We start from the raw sequence: 24,392 nt of genomic DNA, 5'->3' as shown, positions 1-24,392 counted from the left end.
GGAAGATGCACGGCTGCATTTTGTTTTCACTGAGGATCAGTGTGGAATAACTTCTTGTTGCTTATTGTGAAAGGTGGCAAGCGGGGGGGAAAAAATATTTTTCTAATTTAATCTTGCAATGTAAAGGCAACTGAGGAGTCTTTTTTTTCTTTTTTTTTAATTAATGACGCATCTGGATTTTTTTCCCCCCCTTCCTGAACATGATCTTTCTTGGATGATCATTATATCTTTGAGTGGAGGGCACAGCGGCTTTCTGAACTGATCCTACACTCATCCGCAGCCTCTGGCCCTTCGGGGATCTTCTACTATTGTCTCCCTTCTGCTGTAAAGCAAGATCAAAGGAAACCACTGCAGCTCCATATGAATCCAATATGGAACCATAGACAGCAAATGCAGCGCCATATTGGAGGCAACACTTGGACCAATGTCACAATAGAAGCGATTTAGCATCACGGTGTCTATTTGTGTCAGATCAAATATTCACTCAAAGTGATAAAACACTTACACACGTGGAGGCGCGCACACTCGTTCACTACCTGCGGAATGGAGGTGATGGCATCTTGTTGGAGGGGGCAGGTAAGCAAACTAAAGCATAGGGGGGGAAAAAAATAGATTTCGCACATGACACCATGCGACACCATGCGCCATCATGCCAGAGACTTGTGCATTTAAATGGTTTTGAAGGCTGATAACTATTTAATGAAGTTGTGGTTGCATGATGTCTTATTCCTGTCAGAGGAATAATGAAAAACATGCATGAAGAGGATGAGGCAAGGCTATGAAATCATCGTTTTTCGGTTTTCGTCTGGGTTTTGTGATTGTGTGATGATAACTGTATTAACCACGCTCCTGTGTGTCCATCTAGGAGGAACAAGCTGCCAAATTGAAGGCAGAGAAGATCCGAGTCGCCCTGGAAAAAATCAAAGAGGCACAGGTCAAAAAGGTAGGACCACCTCTCTCCTTTTGTACGCACAGTTTCTCCTGTAACAAAAGGCCGTTTCTGACTGACATAATAAATGCTGTCTTATCATATCCACCGCACGCTGCATTTCTTTGTGAACTTCATCCACAGCGAGGCGGTGAAGCACAGAGAAAATAGGTCATTGCAGTGTTTGATTATGTGTGTGTGTGTGTGTGTGTGTATCTGCTGGGGAAGGAGCAAGAAATCAGGATTCAGAAGAGGATGCGCTGCAAGACAATGCAGACACATCACACACAAAAAGGCTTATTTACAACCAAACCAGCCACACAAGTGCTTATTTTCAGTGAACAACTGGGGCGCCTTGCTCCATTGAAAGCCATGGCATGTGTGTGTTTCCTTTGGGAAGCTGGCGTAGGGACTCCACAGGCAGGCCATTTTTAACAGTGAATAAACTGTCGCTGTGAATGAGAGCAGAATGGTGTCCTTTTACATGCAGTGAATAGTAGAGACCCAGTAGTGCTTCAGTGAACAGAGCAAGACTTCACTCTGCCAAGTGAATACAATTGGATAAGATAAAGACTGCTGGTACTGCTGGTACATAAAAAAAAAAAACCTTCGGCCAACATAGAAGAATGATGTGATGTGCTAAATTATTAGTGCTATGCTTGTCAGCATTTTACACAGCCAGGTATGTCTCATAATTTACTATATTCTGTATTCACATTGAGGCAGTTTGATTGTGTTTAGACAGACGATTCAGAATTTTCTCTCGTGGAAGCAGTGCGATTTTTTTTTTTGGTTAATTTTTTTTGTATTTTTTGTTGTTTTTATTGTTATTTTTCCCCCAGACTAAGGGGATTTTAGGGGTCTCTGCTGTGAGAAATGTAGGTCAGACTCCCCATGTCTGAGACTGGCAGCTCTCCCAGCATTCTCATTCGTCCAAGTTCCTGTTCAATCAACTGCACCCACATACTGATTGGATGTCCCAGTGGGAGTGGACAAACAGGAGGTCAAGGAATTGAAGGCTTTATTTGCTTTCACACCAGAACGGGTCTTACAAGCTGCAGTTCTGTTAGGCTGGATTTGGCACGTGTGTGTGTGTGTGTGTGTCACGTTCAGCTTAGTTTAAGCTTGCTTGTTACAGAGGACTTTTGGTTGCTTTTGGATTCCAAAACTTTGACCAGATTAGTGGATGTTAGTGGCTGTATATGTGACATTGTGACTCTAATGACGCCATAAATAGTTTGACGTATTTGAAACAAGCCTTAATACCATATGACCTAGATTCATTTGAGATAGACTTTTAAAGATGTTTACACCCTAGCAAACACTATAGCAATATTGTGTATGCTAAGGTAAGATAATTGGGCCACATAAAAATGTATTTATACCAAATTGTTCCAGGAAATTTTAATAATTTTTTAAAATATCTTTATCTTTTTGAATAAGCTTCCTGCAAAGTGATAAAAGAAATTTTCATTTGTCCCCAGAGATTCTTGCTCCATGCTATAATATGGTAAGGGATAGTTGACTACTGTTATGTACTAGGTCTGCCTAGTTAAGTAACATTTTTCTTAAAAATGACAAATCTTTGAGCTGCCAGGGACATATTTCCCTGTTTCTGTGGGTACTGAATGTGATGTCAGTAGAGACCAGTTTGCAATGAAAAATTACTGCTCAGAGAATTAATGCATGATTGGAGGCCTGAAATAGTTCCAAAAATAAACCTACATCAGCCGTAATGAATGATTGATTTTTACATTTAAATAAAATAATCTACAATCCATTCCTAATTTAAGACTAATTTAAAATGATGCTATGTGCCAGAATCCCTGAACATAGTTTCTGCTAAAGTGTGAGTATGGTTCTCCCACTTTCTCCTTCTCAAACTCCTCTTTCTCCTCTTCCTCAGCTGGTGATCAGGGTCCACATGTCAGACGAGAGCTCCAAGACCATGATGGTGGATGAGAGGCAGACAGTCAGGCAGGTGCTGGACAGCCTGCTGGATAAGTCGCACTGTGGCTACAGCCCAGACTGGTCTCTTGTGGAAACCATCACTGAGCTACAGATGGGTAAGGGAGGAGCCACAGACAGTTTACACCACACCTGAGTCAAATAAACATTGTTTATGGTTTGCTTTAGTCTGCACTGCTGGCACACGAACAGGTGCGTTACACATGGACAAATGAACAAAGCATTGAGGCCATGTGGTTGGAGAAATGTCAACAATGTAGGTGACAAACATATATTATTATTATCTGTGATCTAAGAATAGTCTCTGTTTGCAACTTCAGGCTAGTCGCCAGGCTTACAGTGAAATGTTCTGCCCCACCCAAAAAACTGAAACCCCTGGAGGGAGGAAATTAAGTGCACATTTTCAGATCAGCAAAAAAAACTGCACATCTTGCATCTTCTCTCTCTCCTCTCTCTCTCTCTCTTCTCAGAGCGCATTTTCGAGGATCACGAGAACTTGGTGGAGAATCTATTAAACTGGACACGAGACAGCCACAACAAGCTTATGTTCATTGAACGCATCGAGAAATATGCTCTGTTCAAGAACCCTCAGGTGACTGTCCATTACACGCATATACAGACATACAGGGGAGAACGAGGACAGATCATCTTCTCAATGCCCTCTGTAGCCACTCTGCATTCAGTGTGTAAATGCTGAAAGCATATGCCATACACACAAACACATTGTTTATGCATGCTCGGCGCCTGCACAGCCCAGAGAGTGAACAAGGGAGTGTGTTTGTGTGGGAGAGTTGGAAGTAGGTCAAAGCTCTAAAGCGAGTAAATGTGAATAATTTATTTGACATAAGACGAGTTGAACCACCTCCCTCCCTCCTCTCCTTGACCTCTATTCAACTTTCTTTTCAATCATTTCCAGAACTATTTGTTGGGGCGGAAGGAAACATCAGAAATGGCTGACCGGAATAAAGAGGCTTTATTAGAGGTAAACTTACGTACAAGCACAAACTACAGACTTTCCTTTTCATTTTTACGACTCACACTTGAAAACATATATTTTTGTGCATGTGTGTATCCTTCAGGAGTGTTTCTGTGGCGGCTCAGTGTCCGTGCCAGAGATCGAAGGCATCCTGTGGCTGAAGGAAGATGGGAAGAAGTCATGGAAGAAACGTTACTTCCTCCTCAGGGCTTCAGGGATCTACTATGTCCCAAAAGGCAAAGCCAAGGTCAGTGAGACTCGAGATGGTGCACTGTAGGCACACAGTCACCCTGCTCAAAAATAATGAAGATAGAAATGTAGATCGGGGTTATGAGAACCAGATCCACACAGTTTTTACTGTGGTATTTCCTGTTTAGGGCCTGATCACTTCAAACACAACGGAAACAGCATTTTCTATTTCTATTTTTAGCACCTCCAAAGTCATTTACAGACCATAACACTTTCTGTACAGTCAGACTTTTTGTACATTCAGTAGCTTTACTACTAGAGACCAATACCATTTATCACTTTGTTTCCTTATATAATGCTGGAATCTTGTGAAAATTTAGATTACCCTCAAAAACATGTACGCACAAGCTACGTCTACAGCGGGACCTGGATCCTCTTAGCATAATTATTTAAAGCCCATTTAGAGCAATTTCTTTTAAGAGTAGACATAGCGTGCTCCAAAAATAGTTTTAGACCATTAATTTGTAATATAGACTTTGCCTCTGCTGTGCTCTGCATGTTTATATACATCTAATCAGTCCAGACTGGCACCAAAAGTGTCACTGTTTATGGAAGCGTGCATTTTTAGAGATTTAATTACTTGGACTGCTTGAATGTGAGTTATTCTGGCCTCATACACGCAGCTTCTCCACCGTGCTCAGAGCAGCAGCTGCAGCCAGACTCAGTCCCTTATGTAAGTCAACCATGCATCAGTACATCCTGTTAGTTCCTCTGTCTCCCTCTTTGCAGGCGTCCAGAGATCTCGTGTGCTTCCTGCAGTTGGATCATGTTAACGTGTATTACGGCCAGGACTACCGCAGCAAATACAAGGCTCCCACTGACTACTGCCTGGCCCTGAAGGTGAGGAGCCATTACTGTGTCTCCCACTGAATGGGGAAAATCTTTTTCTGAAACTGAAAATGCCCGTCATGGAAATACAACACATAGAGTATGTAGCTTCTTAACATGGACAGAGTGATTCTTCTTGACCTATGTATGGGTTTAAAATAGAGGTGTGAACATGTGTAAGTGTTGTGGTCCCAGGAGACACAGTTAGTGCTTGTCTCTCCATCCATTTACTGCCATTAGCCTCCCATTAGAAAATACCTCTGTTTCTTTAAAAAGCACTCCACAAATTGCTTCCAGACTAGTCAATTAGACTTGTTTGATTTAATATGATTGCCATTTAATAAGTCGGAATTGGATAAAGTGTTATTGCTCACTGGAGTTAATTTTTAAAAAAAGGTCTCTTAAATGACCAGAAGATGATTTAATGCTAAACAACTTGCAGCCCATTATTATGATTGTCAAGTTTTTCACAGATATATGAGGCATTAGAGGATGGTAAAATATATATTTACTTCTTTTTGCAGCATCCACAAATCCAGAAGAAGTCACAGTACATCAAGTATTTGTGCTGTGATGATGTCAGGACCCTGCACCAATGGGTGAATGGAATTCGCATCGCTAAGGTAGGTGTTAGCCCAAGTTCCTGCTCAACAAAAAAAACAGTTCTTTCAATTTTAAACCCTGCCAAAAGAAGTTCTGTTAATTAATCCTATGTCATTATGCTCATCTGTGTAGTATGGAAAGCAGCTATACGTGAACTACCAGGAGGCCATGAAGAGGACAGAGGCGGCCTACGATTGGTCCTCTCTCTCTACTTCCAGCATCCGATCAGGCTCCAGCTCCGCCAGCATACCTGGTTAGTTCATCATCTAATAAAACCTGGGCTGAGCACCAGTATAATAGAGCGTATCATTGATATTTTTATGGCTGTTTGAGAATGTGAAAAGTTAATCAAGCACACCTCATTCTGTTCAATATTAGCGCAACAGCCTGCGTTTGATAAAATCTGTGGTTTAGAGCTGTTGTTTTTACCAACTCCATCATGTTTTTGTCTGTGTTTCCAGAGTCCCAGTCTAATCATTCAGGCCATTCAGACAGTGGAGTGGACACAGGCTCCTCTCATGGCCGGTCCCAGAGTGTAGTGAGCTCCATTTTCTCTGAGGCCTGGAAGAGAGGTACCCAGATAGAGGAAAGCTCCAAGGTATGGCTTTCTTTCACGGGTAGCAGATCACGTCGTGTGGATTTAATTTTTTTTTAAATTAGCTTATTTGTAACAGATACTGTTCCCATCTCTTCCCAGCATATGAGAATGGAGGCATCCAGAGGGGCCACCCTGCCTCATGCTTCCCACAGTCACCGGCATCACAGCCAGCATTCAGTTGATCACCCTGCGCTGACGCCCCCTCCCCAGCCTCAGGTGCAGCCTCACCCCCAGCCCCATCAACAGCACCCGCCACAGCCGCAGCACCCATCAATGCAGCCCCAGACACTGGCCCAGCCGCAACACCAGCACCTGCCTCCCCAGCCTCAGTCTCCTCAACAGGCCCCACAACCACCGCCACCCCCACCACCACCACAGTCGCCCGAGCGCCCTCAACCACAGCCGCAGTCACCACAACAGCAGCTGCCACCACCCATCAGCAACTACAATGACATGCCCCCACAACAACAACAGCAGCAGCAGCAGCAGCAGCAACAGCAGCAAGAACAGCCAGCTCCTCCTCCCCCACCTCCTCCGCCTCCTCCCCCTCCACCCCCACCCCCAGTCCAAACTGTGTCACACCACTCGCCAGCTCCCACCATGTACAAGTTCAGCACCATCACCAGGCTGCAGAACCAGAAGGCCTCCCAGGCTGCCAACCACAAGTTACCCAGTCATCTCTATGCAACAGCTCACCAAGTTCTACCCCCAGTTCCGACACCGCCTGCAGCACAGGCACCCATCAAACCCAATGTGAACCACATTGCAGCAAGGACTAATGTCCCGCCTCCCCCTCCACCTCCTCCTCCCCCGCCACCATCCATGCCAACCCCTGGGTCAGCCATGGCTGTGTTGAAGCTGGGCCCTCCCAGCCCAGCTACCCCACCTGCCTTCACCCCTCCGCCCCCAGGTCCTCCACCTGCTCCACAGACCAATGGACTAGCATTTCCTCCCCCTCCTCCCCCTCCACCCCCTCCTGCCCCAACTCCTATGAGCCAGCCTGTTTACCCCAACGGGCTGAAGCAGGCACTGAAGGAGAGGTTTCCCAGCCCGCCACGGGACCTGCTGACTCCAGATGGAGGCCTTGAGGAGTCCCCACCACCTGCCCCAGCTCCACCACCCCCACCTCCTCCACCTCCACCTCCGCCACCACCTCCTCCTCCACCCCAGCAGTTCCCAGTGCCAGCCCAGTTCCCACCTCCTCCTGGACCCCCTCCAGCGCCACCTAAGTCCTTCACCCCAGGCTTTGTTCCTCCTACCGCCCTCAAACCCATGTCGCCAGTCACCCCCTTCCCACCCGCCCCGCCTCCTGCAGCCCTGGGTGGCCCACCACCACCCCCACCCCCTCCTCCACCTGCACCCCTCAAGAAGCAATTCAGCCTCCAGGCAGGCCACACCTCCAGCCAGCCCCCTCCGACTCTACCCAAGCAGCACAGCCTGTCTAAGCCACCGCCCATTTCCACGGGAGCTGCTCCTACCATGTCTTTGGTGAAACAACTAGCAAGTCAGTTTCCAGGAGCTTCATCCCAAGTAGCCAGTCACACAGAGAGCCCCAAAGCCCCCCTCTCCCCACCTGCAGTCAAGACCAAACCAAAATGGCAGCCTGGGGGTGGCCAGCAGCTACACTCTCCAGAGTTCCCTCCTCCTCCTCCAGACAGCGGTGCTGGCTTCCCTGCTCCTCCTCCTCCTCCACCACCTCCCCCAGCCCCAGTCACCGGCCCAACTCCACCTCCTCCTCCCCTCCCTCCTGGTAACCTGGGCTCCCCCACAAGGAGGTCACCCTCTGGTCCCTCCAGTTGGGGAGGTAAGAAGCCTCCTCCCACCCCCCAGAGGAACTCCAGCATCAAGGCCGACTCCTCAGCCTCCTATGAGGAATCAAGAAGGAACTTGCTCAGCAAGTTTGCTCCCCAGAGCAGCACCCCTCCTTCCCCCCCGTGTCCAATCTCCTCGTCCTCTGGATCCCCATCCAAGGACCCCTCGGCTGGACCCCCTGCTCCCCCAAAACCGGGTAAGCTCAACCTGTCCAACCTGCCCTTGGCACTCCAGGCCAAAGTGAGCCAGGCGAAGCAATCCAGTGGCGACTTCCCTTCCCCACCACCTGAGTGCGCCTACTTCCCTCCTCCTCCCCCAGCCTCTGAGCTCTTCCCCCCTCCTCCACCTCCTGGTAATGACGCTCCTAGTGGAGGACCTCCTAGGGTAGCTGTGGTCAACCCCCAGCCCCAGGCTCCCCCACCTCCTCCCCCTGTCTCCCTTGTCAGCAACTCTTCCTGGGGCAAGAGCTCACTAAAAAAGACTCCTCCACCCACACTCGTGCGGCGTAGCAACACCACCCCGGAGCCCCCTCCACTCTCGCCACCACCTCAGCTCCCTCCACCCACCTCTCCTAAGGGCAGCTCAGGCCAGCCCAACTTCTTGGAGGACCTCAACCGGACTCTGAAGCGAAAGTCAGTGGGTCGCCAGGGTTCTGTCAACTCCGCAGGCCTCTCTGCGGGGACTATGGACGACATGGCGCTGCCTCCGCCGCCCCCTGAGCTACTCGTGGACCAGGGAAAGCAGAGCAATGGAGGAAATGGTGGCTACATGTCCGGAAACATCTCAGGCTATGCAACACTACGACGAGGACCCCCGCCTGCACCACCAAAACGGGGGGATGCCACCAAACTTACTGGAGAGTGTTGAAATTGGAGAACAGGACTTTATGAAGGTGGATGAAAAGACAATGAAAGAATATATGGAAGTGAACATTCATTAGTGAAATGGGAGCGAAGTCCTATTGGGATTACAATGATAAATAGATGATTGTGTATATACGAAAAGCCAAACCAGATCATGGTCAATTAGTGTTTGCATATTATTGCATTTTTAACATGCTTGGCATTCTAGATCAGTGGGGTTTAACAACATTGGGACAATTTTGACTGGAGCAGGCAAGTTTGAGGTCACAGAATAGTGCTTTTCTTCTCTGTGATTGTCTAAACTCTCTGGAACACATTTTTATTGCCCTGTATGATAAACCTCGCCCATCTGGTACACCAAGCCAACTTAAATAAACACTAATAAGAAATGTGCAAATATTACTGGATCCAGGTCTGAGCCAAACCATGTATCCGCTTCTTTGCCATAAGTTTGTGCCACGTACTGGAGACAAAAAAAAACAAAACAAAATCACATCAGGATCTTTCTGCTTTGGTACTGCATGGACCTCATGTAACAACAAGCTGTAAAACATGAAGCTGTTCTGGTGTGTGTGCATGTGTGTGAGAGAGAGAGAGAGAGAGAGAGAGAGAGACTGAATATGCATACATGCATTGTGTGTATGATCATATGGCGGTGAAGTTGTTAAACAGTAGGGAAGGCCTGCGTGGAACGAAGATTGTTAGGTTTGCTTTTATATAAAATTATTTAATGATTGATAAACGGAAGGATTTTTTTTATAAGTCTGTCTTTTAATAGCAGGTCAACAAAGTCTAGAGAGGAACAAAACAACATTAGGGCACAATGGAATGTATATGGGAAGGCATGTTGGAAAACATTATGAATTACACACATGAAGGCAATTATTCAGTAATATAAAACACTCAAAATCTGCTACAAATTGTGCTGAAATCTGTTGTCTTAAGCATTTCTAGACTGTCTCACCACTTGGCAAAAGCAAATCAGAAGGAAGCCTTATTCCCAAAGTCTTGCACAGAGGTCAAAGCAGAAGGAGATTTCTTCCAAAGGCTCTGCAAAGTCTGGACTGTGCAACTGAGAAAAAAAAGCTACACTTTGTTTTTTTTTTAATTTAATGTAAAGCTTGCAATGGACTTCTGTAAAAGGAACGGGAGGGGGGGAGGGGAGGCCTGTGGTGGTGTATCTTCGTGGACTTTGTGAGTTCCCCTGTGCGTTGGCTTGATTTCTTTGGACCTGATCCTTCTATCTGTACAGTTGCAGCTGCTACTCCCTTACCGTTTGCCCCCGCCGCCTTCTTAAGTCACATGGTATCACAATCCATGAAGTAGAATGTACAAATTGCATTCAGCCATGTGAATTATAATCATCTCGCTTTACACAAGGTGACCCTGTCGAAAAACTATCCGGTTAATGTACAGAGCATTAAATCATGTAGTCAATAACAGAAATCATGTGACTGGCATTAGACTGAATGTTGCTTTCAACTCTGTGTCTAGCGTATCTTGTTTCTTCATGGTGCCAATACTGCTTCAGCCCTTACCGCACAGGGACTAAAGTTATCTCCAGATTTGGTATCGACAGAGTGGATCATGAAGGGTTTTTTAATTTCGAGCAGCAATGCCTTTGTTTTTTTAGGGTGCTAGCGCTGTCCTTCAAGAAACTCATTCTCACCATGTCCTTGTGTATCAGGATGTCATATCATTAATATTTCCGACCATTTCAACTGGTTTTTAAATTGGATTTATGTGTGCTGTCGAAATGGTTTACATGATAGAGTTCAGAGGAGAGCATTATATCTAGTGAGCTTATCATGAAGAAACTTCACAGGTATTGGTGGATCCCATACAAGGCCTGTTTAACATGCTATTCTTTTGTCTTCTCGAAGGTAGTGTACCATTTCTTAAAACTGAATATCATCGTCCTCAACAGGATGTTTGCTACAGTACAGTATGTAAGTTATTGATGTGCTGATGTGAACATGTGGGGCCAAATGAAATGAAGACAAACGGTTGCAGATAGAGTAAATGTGTCCTCTTGCATATAAACTGAAAATCACAATATAAATGTTCAAACCAGACCTCAACCTGTCTCGGAGTCCTCTTTTGTTGATTGATTTTTGGATAAGGTGTAGCTGGGAAGATCTGTATTGGGTCAGCCAAATGTAATTCACTTAATGTAATGCATTTAAGCACTGTGATCTTGACAGTCCAAGTACAAAGAATTAAAATGGGAACCATGTAAGTGGACCTCAAACTCCCTCTAGTGGTCTAATCCTGCCTTACATTTTTTTTGTGTGTGTGTGTAGTTGCAATACAGGATCATGCAGCCTTTTATAGCCAAAAATATATATAAATTATAGGGATATTAATTAAACTCCAAAAAAATGAATCATCGTCAAAAAGCAATAAAAAGACACAGAAGTGTAAATTAAACTTTTAATTCAAGTTTGTCTTCTGACAAGCACCTTTTTTAAGATTTTCAGCTGGAACTTTTACTCCAGGTAATTATTCAGAGCGTCTCCTCTGGGCCGAATGTCCGCTGGCTGGCCAAGGACTGAGCGATCAGACTGGGTGGGCTGCGGAGGTGCAGGGGGAGCCGGGACTGTTGAAAGTCATTGGATCTCTGGTCAGTTACACTGAAAATCACACTACATAATGAGATGTTTTCAGTAAAAATCAAGCTTCATTGTCTTTATTTTTGAAGTAACTGGTGAATGTCAGGTATCAAATTTGTCTAAAATTGTGTTTAGTAGTTAAAGACCTCAGTAATTGATTGTACTGTATCATCACAATGGTGCTTACCTCTGCTTACAGAAGGGATATCGAAATGGTGTCTCCCTCTTCGGTACAGCTGTGAAAAAAAAGCCTAGATATTATTCACATGTACTACATGGGTATGAGTTTATTTAAAATGATCATTCTTCTCTAGTTTTTCCTTTTTGGTGACTCACTATCAATGGGAAATGAGCTTGGGAAATTAGATAAAAATGATCCTCTCGGTCTTTCTTCCCTACTCGCTCTACCCCATTTTTGGACTATGTCCTCCTCACCTCCTCACTGGACTCCTCACTGGAGCTGCTGGTACCGCTGCCGCATCTGACAGAGACCACCTGGGTTGAGCTGGGGAACATCCGAACCCGACTGGAGCAGGAGAAGGAAGGCTGAAGCGGGGAAAGGGAAAGGTGGTATTTTAACATGATGTATATGCTAAATACCTCAGTGTTTGTTACAGCTGTTCTAGTTTTATAATGACCACTGAGTCACTGCATCACAGCAGAAGAGATTTTGGATTTCATGCCAATGCAAACATTGGGCAGCAGTCTGTCAACACATGTCCTACTCAGAATTGAGATATCAGGCCTTCACAGTGAAATATTTAACATCCAACACACAACAGCAGCTTTTAACTGATTGGCATGAATGTCACTTTGGGTGGTGTCATTTCAGGTGAACATTTATTTATTTATTCTAACCTTTTTTAGCTATCTGTTTTCTTCTCTTTATCTGTTAAACTGCAACCTTCTGGCACCAAATAGACTAATACAAACCATAATCATATATCATTCATCTTATTTTTCGGCCCCTGACGAAATTGAATGCCTCACCACAAAGAGGCCAGGTCTGAAGGCACATGTCTGCGGGTCGTTTCTGGAGGTCTTCAGACACTCCGTCTCTTTAATGCCAAATACCATCATGAGGTCAACGGTGTTCAGGCCCATGGGAATAACCTGGCATACATGAGATATTTGTCATAATCTCACACAGATGACACAACACAATAAAACAGGTTTAAACACATTGCCTTGAATAGATACTGCATGAAGATAACACACCTGCAAATTCATGTGTGTTTTTTAAGATATGGAATAGATTGTACTGACTCACCCTTGTCACGGAGCCTCGAGTCACCCGATAAAGATGATTGACAGCGTACACAGAGTTGACCTCTGCCAGAGCAGCCACAAGACCCTTGTCTGCCATAGCTTCTAGCTCAGGGCTGTGCAGTGGGACGCCTGAAAAGTCAAAAGTCAATGATGTGAAACAGTCAGATATCTCTGTATGAGGTGATCGGTACAGAAAGCAACTCACCTGAGCATCCCAGAAACTGCAAGAGGGCCAAGACAAGCGTGTATGACTTCATCTTGACTAGCACCAAACCAAAATGTCTCTTCATGGATTCTTCATTTACCTCCCTTTAAATATGTGCAACGTTGGTCCCTTTGCGCCGCCTCTTACCCTCCATAACCCCTAAAAGAAAACACACAAAAAAAACCAGCCTCCCTCCCCCTGACTTTTGTCTGGCTTCCTGCTTGCAGTAGCTCTTAACCTTTGTTCAGCACTATTGATCCCAGGGTGATGTGCCAATTTAAATGAGCACTATGATAAGAATTCAGATTCTCAATCTGTACCTTTCATCCATGCTATCAAACATGTTTGATGAAGATGTTGAAATTTGTTATTGATCAGTTAAATTCAGCAACTTCTTAAGGCACTTTAAGCCATTAATTAAAGTATTTTTTATTAAGAATTAGTTTAATGAGCTTACAGAAAGCACAATTGTGAAGAAAATTGAATGTAATTTCAATGTAATTTTCTTTTTATATATATATATATATATACAACTGTCAAGAATATATGAGCAATCCAATATTTTTAAAAAGGCTGTTATCAGTATGGTGATTAAATCCCATAAAAGCCATTATTTTGTCATTTTGGTTTAAAATAACCAGTCATCTTTGTTATCTTTTGAACAGAACAAAGTTGCATAAGTAGATAAGATGAACAAACAAATGCTGTTTATGAAGGCAGAGCATGAGTATGTATGTAATTTATGACTGCAAAGTGTCCAGATTGTTTTTTTATTTCATTTTCATGAACAAATAGTTAAATTTGAATGGCCTTGTATGCTGTTGTTAAGACCCCACTGCAGCATTTACCGCTTTCTTATCATTATAAAAAAAAATTACTGGTCAATGTCAAATGATACAAATATTACTAAGTGAAATCCCCTCTATCACATCTTAAAGTAATCCTGCTTCAAATAGAGATGATGATTATATCCAGCTGACCGTCCACTGGAACCACAAACACACAAAACAAACTTACATGAAGCGAGAAAAGAAAATCTGCGAAATGTTTTTCCATGAAGTAACACTGCTACTAACCTCCTCTGAACCTCCTCTCTCCTTCCTCTGGACAGATCACTGACCTCTCTGCTCCACAGCTCTGAGCTCATTTCAACATTTCAGTTTTGTTCATGTGCTACTGCAGGCCAAAATAAATGGAGTAAAAGAAGAATGCGTGTAACCAACCTCTAATTCAGTGCATTCAAGTTTATTTACAATGATAAATCATCTTTTCAGTTACACCAATTCCTCATTCCCATCGTATATTCGTTACATTCATCATTAATATCAAAAATACTTTACATTTTTTGGGTGTGTATAGATTTGATTCTAGTACTTGTAAACAATAAATATGTGTGTCCCACAATATTTTTCAGAACATCATTTTATGAAACTAAAGCTCACTTGTTCCCATTTTAACCAATAGTAAATAAAATACATTCGTTTTAATGAAACTAGAACTACTACGAAGGAATGACTCCTGTAAAAAATGTGATACAAGCTTGAACTGTCACCTTTTCACAGGACAAACTGGTATTTATCTCTAATAAAAGTACAGGATATACTGTAGCTGGACTCACACTCTCCCACATGTAACAAAGATCTGTTGTTTTGATTGCACATGATTTCTATCTGTACCTGATTTGATATACTTTGTTTTTTATTGGTTTGTTGGCCATTGAGTGACTCTGCCACCCAGGAAGCCATGCAAACAGTCTAGCAGACCAATAAATGTAATCACATTTTGTCCCCAGACCTACAGTGTAAACACAGCCAACATGCCCACAGTGTCAAATAGCTACTATCACATGAACCATACACACACAAAAAGAATGAGTCCTTCTCTCATCGCTCAATTGTTCCCATTAGAGGCTCCATAGCGGCCAGGAAGCAAGCTTCAAACTCCTGATCTGAGAAGCGAGCCACAGACTGACGGGCGTTGCGTCTGATCTGCAGGCGGCTGGCAGGCGGCAGAGCCAGGATCCTCTCTATGGCCTCCGCGTAGCTGTCCTCGTCATCTGCCAGGAAGCCTGTCTGGCCTCCCTCGAAAGGTACCACGATGTCTAGCTTGGGACCGCCGGACTTGTGGGCTAGAATGACCTTCCCTGCTGCCATGCACTCCACAACACCTGGAGGAAATAGAGGAGAAGATGCACTTTTAATATCATCTTAAAAAAATAGGGTTACTACAGCTACTATAACTATAACTTACCTATCCCAAAGTGTTCGTTCCACATGGTATGCAGCCCTATGGTGGCTTCCCCCATCTCTCTTTTCAGCTCCTCGAAAGGTACGTTCAGTTTAAACTCCACCCTGTCGGCCACCCCCAGCTCCTGGCACAGCCCCCTCAACATGAGCACCCTATCCTCGTCTTCCTGGTTCCTGCATCCTCCAATCAGAACCAGCTTCAGCGCCTCCCTGCCCCCCACCCTCCTCGTCCTGTCTAACACCTTCTTGAAAGCTCTGATCTGCAGCCGGTGGTCCTTCTCGGGCCTGAACTGTCCGACGGAGACGATTGAGTGGCACTTTCTATCCCCGTCCTCTTCAAGCGGGACATCCAGGAAAGCGCTGACATCGCAGGGTGGGTAGACCACGCTGGTGCGGTTGGGAGCACGCCACAGTGAAAGGATGTGATCGAGGGTCCAGGAGGAGTTGACCATGATGAGGTCGCTGCAAGAGCCGGCCATACCGTAGAGCAAGGCGAAGAGGCAGTAGTAGACCACCTTGAAGGCACTCAGGAACAGACTGTTGGAGATGTAGTCTGGGTTGTTGAACCTGGGACATTAACAGTCTGTGTTATTTCAATGCTTAGTAAGCAGAAATTCTTAAGACACACAGTACAACACATGCAGTGATTACCTGGGGTTCCTCTCTCTCACAACAGACAGCATGTCAGTGCTGATGGTGGGGTAGTGAACATAACTCCCCACGCTGCAGCCTCCCAGGTAGCGGAACAGGGGCAGGGTGAAGGCGTAGCCCATGGAGTCGATGTAAAGGTCCGGGACAAACTCTGTCAATGCCTCCCACCCCAGGAAGATGGAACCCACACTTTGGCCCAGCAGGGTGAAGTGAGGAAACAGGCCGGGCTCCACAAGCAGCCGGTGCCTCAAAAACACAAACTGAACCGGGCGGGGAAGCACGATGTTGAAACGACGCCGCGCCCCCTCCAGAATCTGCTGGCCAGTCACGCCCAAGTCTCCCGTGTACACTACAAAGTTGATGTCTGCATACCTGTAAAGATGTGTAAATTAAAGGACACAAGTTAAGAGGAAAGGGAGGGAAACTAGACATAAAAAACAATAAAAAAGACCCAATATCCAAACTCTAATTTGAGAAAAGAAACAATTATTATTAAAATTAACTCTTGCAGTTAAACTGAACATCATGGACTGATCAACAAAGGAATCCAACAGTATCTCTTGATGGTCTCAGATTTCAGCTTCACCTGTTCTGTAGTGCCCTGATAGCACACCAGAGCACCCTCTCTCCCCCACCACCGGCATTGCAGTAAGGGTGGAAGAAGGCCACTGTAGGACGGCCGTCCCTTGCCCGCCGAGCGTTCCTGTTGCTCTGCAGCCAGAAACGCACCGCCAGCACCAGCAGGACCAGGACGGCGACCAGCAGCACGCACAGAAACACCAGAGGCAGCAGCAACTTCCACAGCAATCTGAAACACACAGAAGTGATAAATAACCCTGATAAAAGGTATTATCAGGGTAAAGCTGAAGAAAACAAAGATAATTTTTAAAAATGTGCACTGATTTGGCTTCTCAAAGACTTGAGTGAGTCAAAAATGAAGGTTATACTTAGAAATACTCTCATGATGAATAACTGTGATCCATACTATACATTATAAAAAGAAAATGCATACATCACAGCAAAATCTTCAGTGTAACCCTGTTGTATGAGTATTATAACAGCGTAGTAATGACATAGGAGATACAGGAGTAGCATAAGACATCGATAAACGCATAAGCAACTTATGTCTATAGAAATATAACATATAACAGACATAGAAATAAAGTACTGCTTACTGTACATATGCGTGATATTATATTAAAGCTGAATGTAAGGAGCTTCATAGAAACGTTAGCTGTAGCAACTTTAAACAAACAGGAAGACATATATTTATCTAAAGACTATAACTAACAATTTAGCTTATGTTAGCTAATTAACTGAAATATTCTCAGTGGCTTGACTGGTATGACTGTTTATAAGCTAATGCCAAAGCAACAGGATGAAATTAAAAGAAACAAGCTCACTTCATTTTCAAATCGACATAACTAACATTTTATTCGTGTATTTAAACACTTGGTTTGAAAGAAAGTACATCTTACCTTGTTAATTCACACAAACACAGGACCAGCTGATCGTGGCCCGACATCTTGCCAACGGACGTCTTCTTCTTTAATTTTACTGGCGGACTACAAGCCAACGTTAAAGCTGCACGTCGCCACCTACTGAATCAGAGTGTGTAACATCATGACTTTAAACAACAAAAAATAACAACAAAAACTTTATAAAGAGGTTATAGTCTAGATATTAAAAATAGCCAGCAGAAATTTAACAACACATCACCTTTCACTTTGTCACCACTTCTTCTACTTCTTTTTCTTCCTCTTCTGCTTCTTCTTCTTCTTCTACCGCTTCTTCTTCTTCTTCTTCTTCTTCGTGTGTTTTGGATTTGATTTTTTGTATTGCAATCTATTGCAATACACACGTACTATTACTGCTAGCAGAGTACGTTTATTGTTATTTATTCATTGTTGGCGTCTGTATTTATTGATATTCTGATCGTGAATTCTTTATTTTATAACCCAGAATATGACCAGGCTGTCTTTTGAACACCGGAAAATATTTATTTGGCTAAATGTTTCAGGGAAAAAGGAAATTATGTGACTCAAAAAGCCCGTCGCTGAGGAATTTTCAGCCTTACAGGTGACTGAATGGATATGACGACAAATTATGTAAAATATAAATGTTTTCTACGTTAGACAGCTTAATCCTAGTTCAGTTTATTGACAACGTCCTTTTTCTAAATGCCTCTCTGTGGTTTCAGGTACTGCCTCTTACTGCCAACTGTAGAGGATATGATAGTGAAGTCAGATCAGGTTCAAGCTTATTTATTTGTTGGCTCACATATTTAGTCCATATAATGTCCAAACACCTTTTAGTTTCCACAAGATTCAGTTTGACACGACACAGCAAAAACACATTGACATTCAATTTCTATTGAGATGAAAGTAAGAGCTGGAAGCATTTGCTGCTAAAATTACTCAACCTTTGAGTTAATGATCAAAACTGTCTCCTGTGGCAAGCCGTTTTAACATCTAATCACACTCCTATCTGTACATTTGATATCCATAATAGCATTTCTCATAGTCAAAACTATATTCGCACTAGTCAGAATGGTAATTAAAGATATAAGATCGCAGTTCAAAAAAGCTGACTTTGTATAGCGGACCTTTGTTGTTGAAAGGTGCAGTACAAACAAAACTGCTTTCCCTTGTCTTTGTTAAAGTGTTCAAGTTCATATTAATGGAAGGAATCTCTGCATTCAGAAAACAGATCCCATCAGCAGAAGTGATAAAAGTTTTTAATCTGCCTCCTTTTTAAAAAATAAAATCTTAAGAATTCCCCCCAAACACACACACACACACATGCACATCTCATATTACTATTTTGAGCTACTGTATCAATCCCTTTTGTATTGTAAAGAGGACATCCTGGGCTTTCCAGTGATATGTCATGTGATAGGCTGGGATGCTGGGAACTTCCTCTTGCTTTTCATCCAAAATGAACGGCATAGCAGCAAGCACATTTTCTGGTAAGAGGAGAGGTCAAATATTGTTATTGGTATCTATTGTTTTTGTTAGTATGATAATTATACATGTTTTTTCTTATTAACATGTCAGGAATGATATATTTAGTTCTGAAAGCAGTTAAATTATTTGTGTTTTGAAATAATATCTCTTTTATGAATGTCAGTTATAATAGACACCAAGCCCATCTGTAATTAATGACTCAACATTGTCGTAGGAGACAGAACTGAAGCAGGATTCTTTACCGGATAGTTGAGGGAGCTGTCAGATGATGAGGATAAGTTTGAACCTGGGATAGAAGAAGATGGTGAAGAAGGAGAGGAAGAAGATGCAGGAGGCTCAGATGAGCAGACAGAGACAGACACAGAGACAGACAGGGATGAAGAGGAAAGACGTCATCCTCTGTGGGCCAGGAGTGGCACGTATGTTTTATTCAGTTCCAGGATAATATATTCAGTTCCAGTAATTAGCAAATATTGACATTTATGGTAACAAAATACTGACACATATTGGTATGTATCATGTGATATTTATCAGTGATCCTTGAAGTTTTCTAGAGTGGTATCATGAAATATATGCAAATTGCCTCAAGAATGCAAAGTTTGTGCTTATGAGTATGTTCAATAGGAGACCATATCACATCCATAACACTGGAATTGTCCCAGTGATGCCCTACTACCTGACTGCATTTAATTCAAATAGAGTTGTGTAAGGTTTGATTATTATTGCTGTTATTACCTTTCATTTATTGGTGTTTTTTTCCACCATAATAGTTCACAACTGTAAGCAAGGGATAGGTTCTTCAAGCTGAGAAACTCATTCAAGATTCTAGATGACTTAGATGTAACAGACGAAACAAAGAAGGCAGACAGTCTTTGAAGAGTCGGGTCATTACTTGACTGTGTGAAGCAAAGCCGTCTCAACCTTCCAAAGTCTGAGAGGGTCTGCACTGATGAACAAATCCTCCCTTTCACAGGCTGCTGACCAGTCAGGCAGTATGTTACAGGCAAGCCAAACCTTACTGGCCTAAAGCTCTTTGTCCTTGCTTCTCCGAAAAGAGGGGAGAGGCGCATTCATTCTGGTGATGGTGATTAAATTCAGATACATGTCCATACATAATTTGGTGTAACCATTAGATTCAGCCTCTAACCACAGGAGGGACCCAGCTGGGAGGGCCTATGCCCCTTATGTCACTTTTCCTGTGGTTGTAGCAGCGAGCTACCACCTGGAGTGGGTCACTGGCGGACCCCCAAACCTCGAGAGTAGCAGGAGGGCATGCTGGAGCTGAGGGAGGAAAGGAAGCTGCAGGAACAAGTGGAGATAGACAACACCTAAGTGCTTAGCCTTAAAGACAAACTAGAGTTTACACCCAAAGCAGCTCTGAACAGGAACCGATCAGAAAAGAGCTAACCCATCCTGGTGTGAGAGACTGTGTGAGGAAATGAACTCTTTCCACTGACATGTGTTATGACCCGGCTCTTTGGTCACAACAAACGTAGACACATGTTTATTAACTAAATGAAACCAAATTGAAGGATTAACTGAACATTTACAATATGGGGTGTGGGTATCACTATAATCAGAGTGGAGAGTCAGAGGAGAGAGTGAGCCCTGCTGGAACCAGGACTTAAATAACCTGGGAACAACCTCAGGTGATCTGCCTGGGAGCAGTCTTGAAATTTAACAACACATTACCTTTCAACTTGTCACTGTCCTCGTGTGATTTATATTTATCTGCTGCCACCTGTAGGTAAGGAGGTACAACTGCACTGACTTCTGGGAAAAAAAAAATATATATATATATACATATATTTTTTTTTTTTCTCACTTTCTGTATTACACACGTTCATATACAGAGGTGCATACAGTCACATAGACAATAGAAAACAAAAAAAGGCAAAAATAAACCAAAAAAAAATTACATTTTACAATGACAGAGTTTGTGTTATATGCAACATGTTATATTCACTTGATAACTTAATGCTGTTAATAGCTTTTTTGTTTTTAACTGACTTCTGAAAAGATACCAAAATCATTAGTGGCTGATCTCTGCCCTAGCTCTTTCCAAAAAAAAAAAAAAAAAGCAAAGTTTAAATAAACATGTTAATCAATAACGTGTCCCAACTCCCACAGTCTGAACAAACCTCTGTCATTTCTAGTAAGGGTGCGAGTCCGTCATCATGAAGACTCTTTCCGCTTTCTTTGTTTTAATGATCTTGGACAAATTCCTGACGGGACACTGCGTAGAAACACAGTAAGTTGATTTTTTCATGACAGCATTTATCACAGATTATATTTTACAGAGAGAAAATGGGTTATAAGACAGTTACGCAAACACCACACCCTTACACCGTGTATGTTGTATATGCACTCATGTAAACTCTGAGAAAAAAAATTATACACCACACCTTGGCATTCTGGCACTGTCATCACAGGTGAAAGCATATTTGTTGCTGATTGGTCCACAGGGGGTCTGCATCATTCATAGAGGACAATAGGATTCACTCATGTCTTGTTTTCTCTTTACTTAGAGATGAAATTCTATCAATCACCCCATCAACACAGGAACATGTCGACATCGTGAAGAATGTGTCCACCCAATATGAGGTAGAAATTTTTACCAGTGATTGTGTTCCTCTGATTTTTTTTTTTCCCTTCCTGGGAATCATTATGTTACATATTTTCTCCCAGACAGCTTTATGGCAGCCTGCTTCATATCAGTTCATTGAAGAAGAAACTCAAGTTCACCTGTTTGTCCCGGCAAACAGCTTGGCGACTGTCAAAGATTTGCTGCAGAAAAACAGCATTAAATATGAGTATGTTTGCTTGCCTCAAAACATACTCACTACCTATCATATTTCATTCTAGTTGCACAATTTGTATAAAAGTTTTTGTTGTTTATTTCAGGACGTTACTGGCCAACGCCAACGATTTAATCGAAATGCAGATGAGGAACGACTCCACAGACCCACGAAGCAGCTCAACTTTCTACCAGAGATATCACAATCTGGGGGATGTATGCTTTTCATCTTCACCTATCAGATTCTTCAGACACTGTGTCTGGGGGGGGGTTGTTGAATGAACTTGATTTTTGATGCTGTTTTCAGTGGTGATGTTGCACTGTTTACCTCTGAACATGCTGTCTCCACTGCAGATCTATGATTGGATAAACAGGACCACGCAGGACAACCCCAGCACAGTCAAAGCCATCCTCATCGGCTCCTCATATGAGAAGCGACCGCTCTATGTTCTGAAGGTACAGACATCCATCACCTAATAAACTGTAATGATGATCAAGATGTTTATTGATCATTTAAACTTTTTTTTTGCAAACATTCAGAGCCAATTAATCAGCATTATTTGTTCTGTTAGAAGAGCTGAAAAGTGTTCAGAGATTTTTGTTTTACAGACATACAGCTGATATGTTTCTGTCTAAAATCTGAAAATGTTGTGCTGTTGCAAGTCAGATTAATGTTTGACCTCTCTCTCTTTAAGTTGTCTTTTAATAACAGACCGAATAAGAAGGCAATGTGGATTGACTGTGGGATCCACGCCAGAGAGTGGATTGCTCCTGCTTTCTGTTTATGGTTTGTACATCATGTGAGTACATTTGATCTCGTATCTATAGGCTGGAAATGTTTTTGTTTTCTATCAGATCAGTTTCACAGTGGTCAAATCAGTGTGGTAAAACCTTGTCCTTTCTCCCACAGTCCCTGGCTTTTTACAGCATAAACCAAGATATCACTCAAATTTTGGACAACATGGATGTCTATGTCCTGCCTGTGATGAACCCTGATGGATACCATTACACATGGACAACAGTGAGAATACACATGCACACACACATAAAAGAAAAACCCAAAACCAGTATTTTCCAGAGCACCTGTGACATGATTTCTCCCTGTCTGTGCATTTTCATCGTATGTCTAAGAACCGGATGTGGAGGAAGAACCGCTCCATCAAGAAGGGGAGCACCTGCGTTGGAGTTGACCTCAACAGAAACTTTGATGCCAACTGGTGCAGTAAGTCTCTCTCTCACATCATTGTCCCTTCCCAACACTCTCAATGCTTCTTCTACAATGTCCTTGATTTCTTTCCAGTGTTGTGGAAGCATTGAACATTCCCAAAGAACATGATCTCAGTATTTTGAAGATGTTTCCTTTGTTTTGCATGATCCCTTATTTATACTTGTGAGTACCACAGCAAGTAATTTAAATGTAGAAGTATGCTGACACACTTTATGATTCATCAGCTTGTTCTCCTGTTTATCATTTCATCATATGGAAGAGTAATATGTGCAGTATTTAGATAAAGTGTTACTGTTCTTTCCAGCGGAGGGAGCCTCTGACCAGCCCTGCAGTGAGATCTACTGTGGTGCGTTCCAGGAGTCGGAGCCAGAGGCGCAGGCCGTGGCCGACTTCCTGCGCAGTCACAAGGACACGGTTCAGCTCTACCTCACCATCCACTCCTACTCTCAGATGCTGCTCTTCCCCTACTCATACACCTTTGATGAAGCAGAGAACCACAAAGACCTGGTGAGTGGTTTGGTGCAGACACAGGAGAGCTCAGTAACTGATCAATCAAACACTCAAGTAATCTTGTAGTTCTATCCTATTTAAGTAATTAGAGTATTTGAATATAGTACACCACACAGTTCATATCACTTGAAATGAAACAATGATTTTCACCAGTACATAAATACTAAACAAGTCAACTGTCTTTTCTAAATGTTTGTGTGAATAAACTCTGTTTCTGGAAGCTTGAGATGGCCCAAGAAGCTGCACAGAAAATCAGAAGATATTATAGGAGCATCTACAAAGTTGGTTCTGGAGCCAAGACAATATGTAAGTAGGACTTATTTTTTTAAGCAAAAACTGATTGAGTTACTCTCAAAGTACTAATGAGTGGCTTTTTCTGTTCTCCAGACCTGGCTCCTGGTGGCTCTGATGACTGGGCGTACAACCTCGGCATCAAATACTCCTTCACATTTGAGCTCCAGGACAGAGGGCACTACGGCTTCCTCCTTCCACCATCTCACATTCCCGCAGCCTGCAATGAAGCTCTGACAGCTGTGAAGACTATCGCTCTCAAGGTTATAGAGAAAACACAAGCTCAGACAAGTCCTCCTCAAACTGTTTAAGCAGTTACAACTACCATTAAAGTTGAGAGTTTAATATTTTCAAATAAAGACTGACAGGCTTCATAGTTTCTCGATCACCTGTAAGAGTGCTTTGTGTGCCTTGTGTATTATTACATTATTTTTGCAGGGATGTTTTATGAATTCACTAGATGTTTCAGTTGGATCTCTGCTTTTATTAGCTCGCTACCTTATCTCGTTGCTCCAAGAGGAGAAGGAAAGTATGATGCAGCAGGATATTTCTGTCAGTTTTTAATGCAGTTACATAGAGGTCAATAAAGGTCATTGTTTGATGCAGTTTTGATTGTATACTGTAATTATTTGTAAGAAATTGTACATTATTCAGTGTGGTATTTAGAGAAAAGTTTATGATATGACTATATAAATAAAATTTACTTAAAAATAGTTAAAATAGACAATATGTGACATTAAGACAAAAACAGAAACATTAAGGCATCATAATGAAATAAGGATGATATAACAG

The 24,392-nt window shown here is 42.9% G+C and overlaps 4 protein-coding genes across 17 annotated transcripts in view; 2 read left to right on the top strand and 2 right to left on the bottom strand.

Annotated features, from left to right (window-relative positions):
• raph1b (Ras association (RalGDS/AF-6) and pleckstrin homology domains 1b) overlaps positions 1-10,900 on the top strand; it is a 41,808-nt gene extending 30,908 nt beyond the window's left edge. For all 6 annotated transcript variants that reach the window (XM_042404806.1, XM_042404803.1, XM_042404808.1 and 3 more), the window contains 10 exons: positions 866-943; positions 2,835-2,994; positions 3,367-3,488; positions 3,813-3,878; positions 3,976-4,119; positions 4,851-4,961; positions 5,474-5,572; positions 5,685-5,805; positions 6,014-6,150; positions 6,250-10,900. In XM_042404806.1, coding sequence (XP_042260740.1) covers positions 866-943; positions 2,835-2,994; positions 3,367-3,488; positions 3,813-3,878; positions 3,976-4,119; positions 4,851-4,961; positions 5,474-5,572; positions 5,685-5,805; positions 6,014-6,150; positions 6,250-8,829 — 3,618 coding nt within the window. In that variant the 3' untranslated portion in view covers positions 8,830-10,900. The remainder of the gene's footprint in view (positions 1-865; positions 944-2,834; positions 2,995-3,366; positions 3,489-3,812; positions 3,879-3,975; positions 4,120-4,850; positions 4,962-5,473; positions 5,573-5,684; positions 5,806-6,013; positions 6,151-6,249) is intronic.
• Positions 10,901-11,314: 414 nt separating this feature from the next.
• spp2 (secreted phosphoprotein 2) lies at positions 11,315-12,963 on the bottom strand. The gene is made up of 6 exons (XM_042405466.1): positions 12,912-12,963; positions 12,708-12,835; positions 12,428-12,550; positions 11,873-11,983; positions 11,625-11,673; positions 11,315-11,424 (listed from the first exon to the last, which is right to left on the bottom strand). The coding sequence occupies exons 1-6, from the start codon at positions 12,961-12,963 to the stop codon at positions 11,315-11,317; spliced, it is 573 nt and encodes a 190-aa protein (XP_042261400.1).
• Positions 12,964-14,140: 1,177 nt separating this feature from the next.
• alg11 (ALG11 alpha-1,2-mannosyltransferase) lies at positions 14,141-17,604 on the bottom strand. 3 transcript variants are annotated; one of them, XM_042405289.1, is made up of 6 exons: positions 17,528-17,604; positions 17,287-17,406; positions 16,395-16,616; positions 15,809-16,180; positions 15,162-15,724; positions 14,141-15,078 (listed from the first exon to the last, which is right to left on the bottom strand). In XM_042405289.1, exons 2-6 carry the CDS (start codon positions 17,331-17,333, stop codon positions 14,795-14,797), a joined length of 1,488 nt encoding a protein of 495 aa, XP_042261223.1. In that variant the 5' UTR covers positions 17,334-17,406; positions 17,528-17,604; the 3' UTR covers positions 14,141-14,794. The 3 variants fall into 3 exon arrangements, with proteins under 3 accessions (XP_042261223.1, XP_042261225.1, XP_042261224.1); XM_042405291.1 differs by having other exon boundaries at positions 17,287-17,409; positions 17,528-17,542; XM_042405290.1 differs by lacking the exon at positions 17,528-17,604 and having other exon boundaries at positions 17,287-17,513.
• Positions 17,605-17,664: 60 nt separating this feature from the next.
• Positions 17,665-24,206, top strand: cpb2 (carboxypeptidase B2 (plasma)). Of its 7 annotated transcripts, none has more exons than XM_042405295.1 (16): positions 17,665-17,689; positions 17,771-17,887; positions 18,009-18,776; positions 18,989-19,193; positions 19,545-20,521; positions 20,931-21,025; positions 21,303-21,378; positions 21,463-21,587; positions 21,679-21,787; positions 21,926-22,027; positions 22,267-22,371; positions 22,482-22,592; positions 22,703-22,793; positions 23,104-23,306; positions 23,531-23,615; positions 23,697-24,206. In XM_042405295.1, the coding sequence occupies exons 6-16, from the start codon at positions 20,952-20,954 to the stop codon at positions 23,909-23,911; spliced, it is 1,296 nt and encodes a 431-aa protein (XP_042261229.1). In that variant the 5' UTR covers positions 17,665-17,689; positions 17,771-17,887; positions 18,009-18,776; positions 18,989-19,193; positions 19,545-20,521; positions 20,931-20,951; the 3' UTR covers positions 23,912-24,206. The 7 variants fall into 7 exon arrangements, with proteins under 7 accessions (XP_042261229.1, XP_042261231.1, XP_042261232.1 ...); XM_042405297.1 differs by lacking the exon at positions 17,665-17,689 and having other exon boundaries at positions 17,733-17,887; positions 18,009-18,060; positions 18,689-18,776; XM_042405298.1 differs by lacking the exon at positions 17,665-17,689 and having other exon boundaries at positions 17,733-17,887; positions 18,689-18,776.
• Positions 24,207-24,392: the final 186 nt, after the last annotated feature.

Source organism: Thunnus maccoyii, chromosome 24 (genome assembly GCF_910596095.1).
Source record: "Thunnus maccoyii chromosome 24, fThuMac1.1, whole genome shotgun sequence".
NCBI classification, from domain to species: Eukaryota; Metazoa; Chordata; class Actinopteri; order Scombriformes; family Scombridae; genus Thunnus; species Thunnus maccoyii.
The sequence above is the reverse complement of the archived record's forward strand: the minus strand, read 5'-3'. Positions and strand labels throughout refer to the sequence as shown.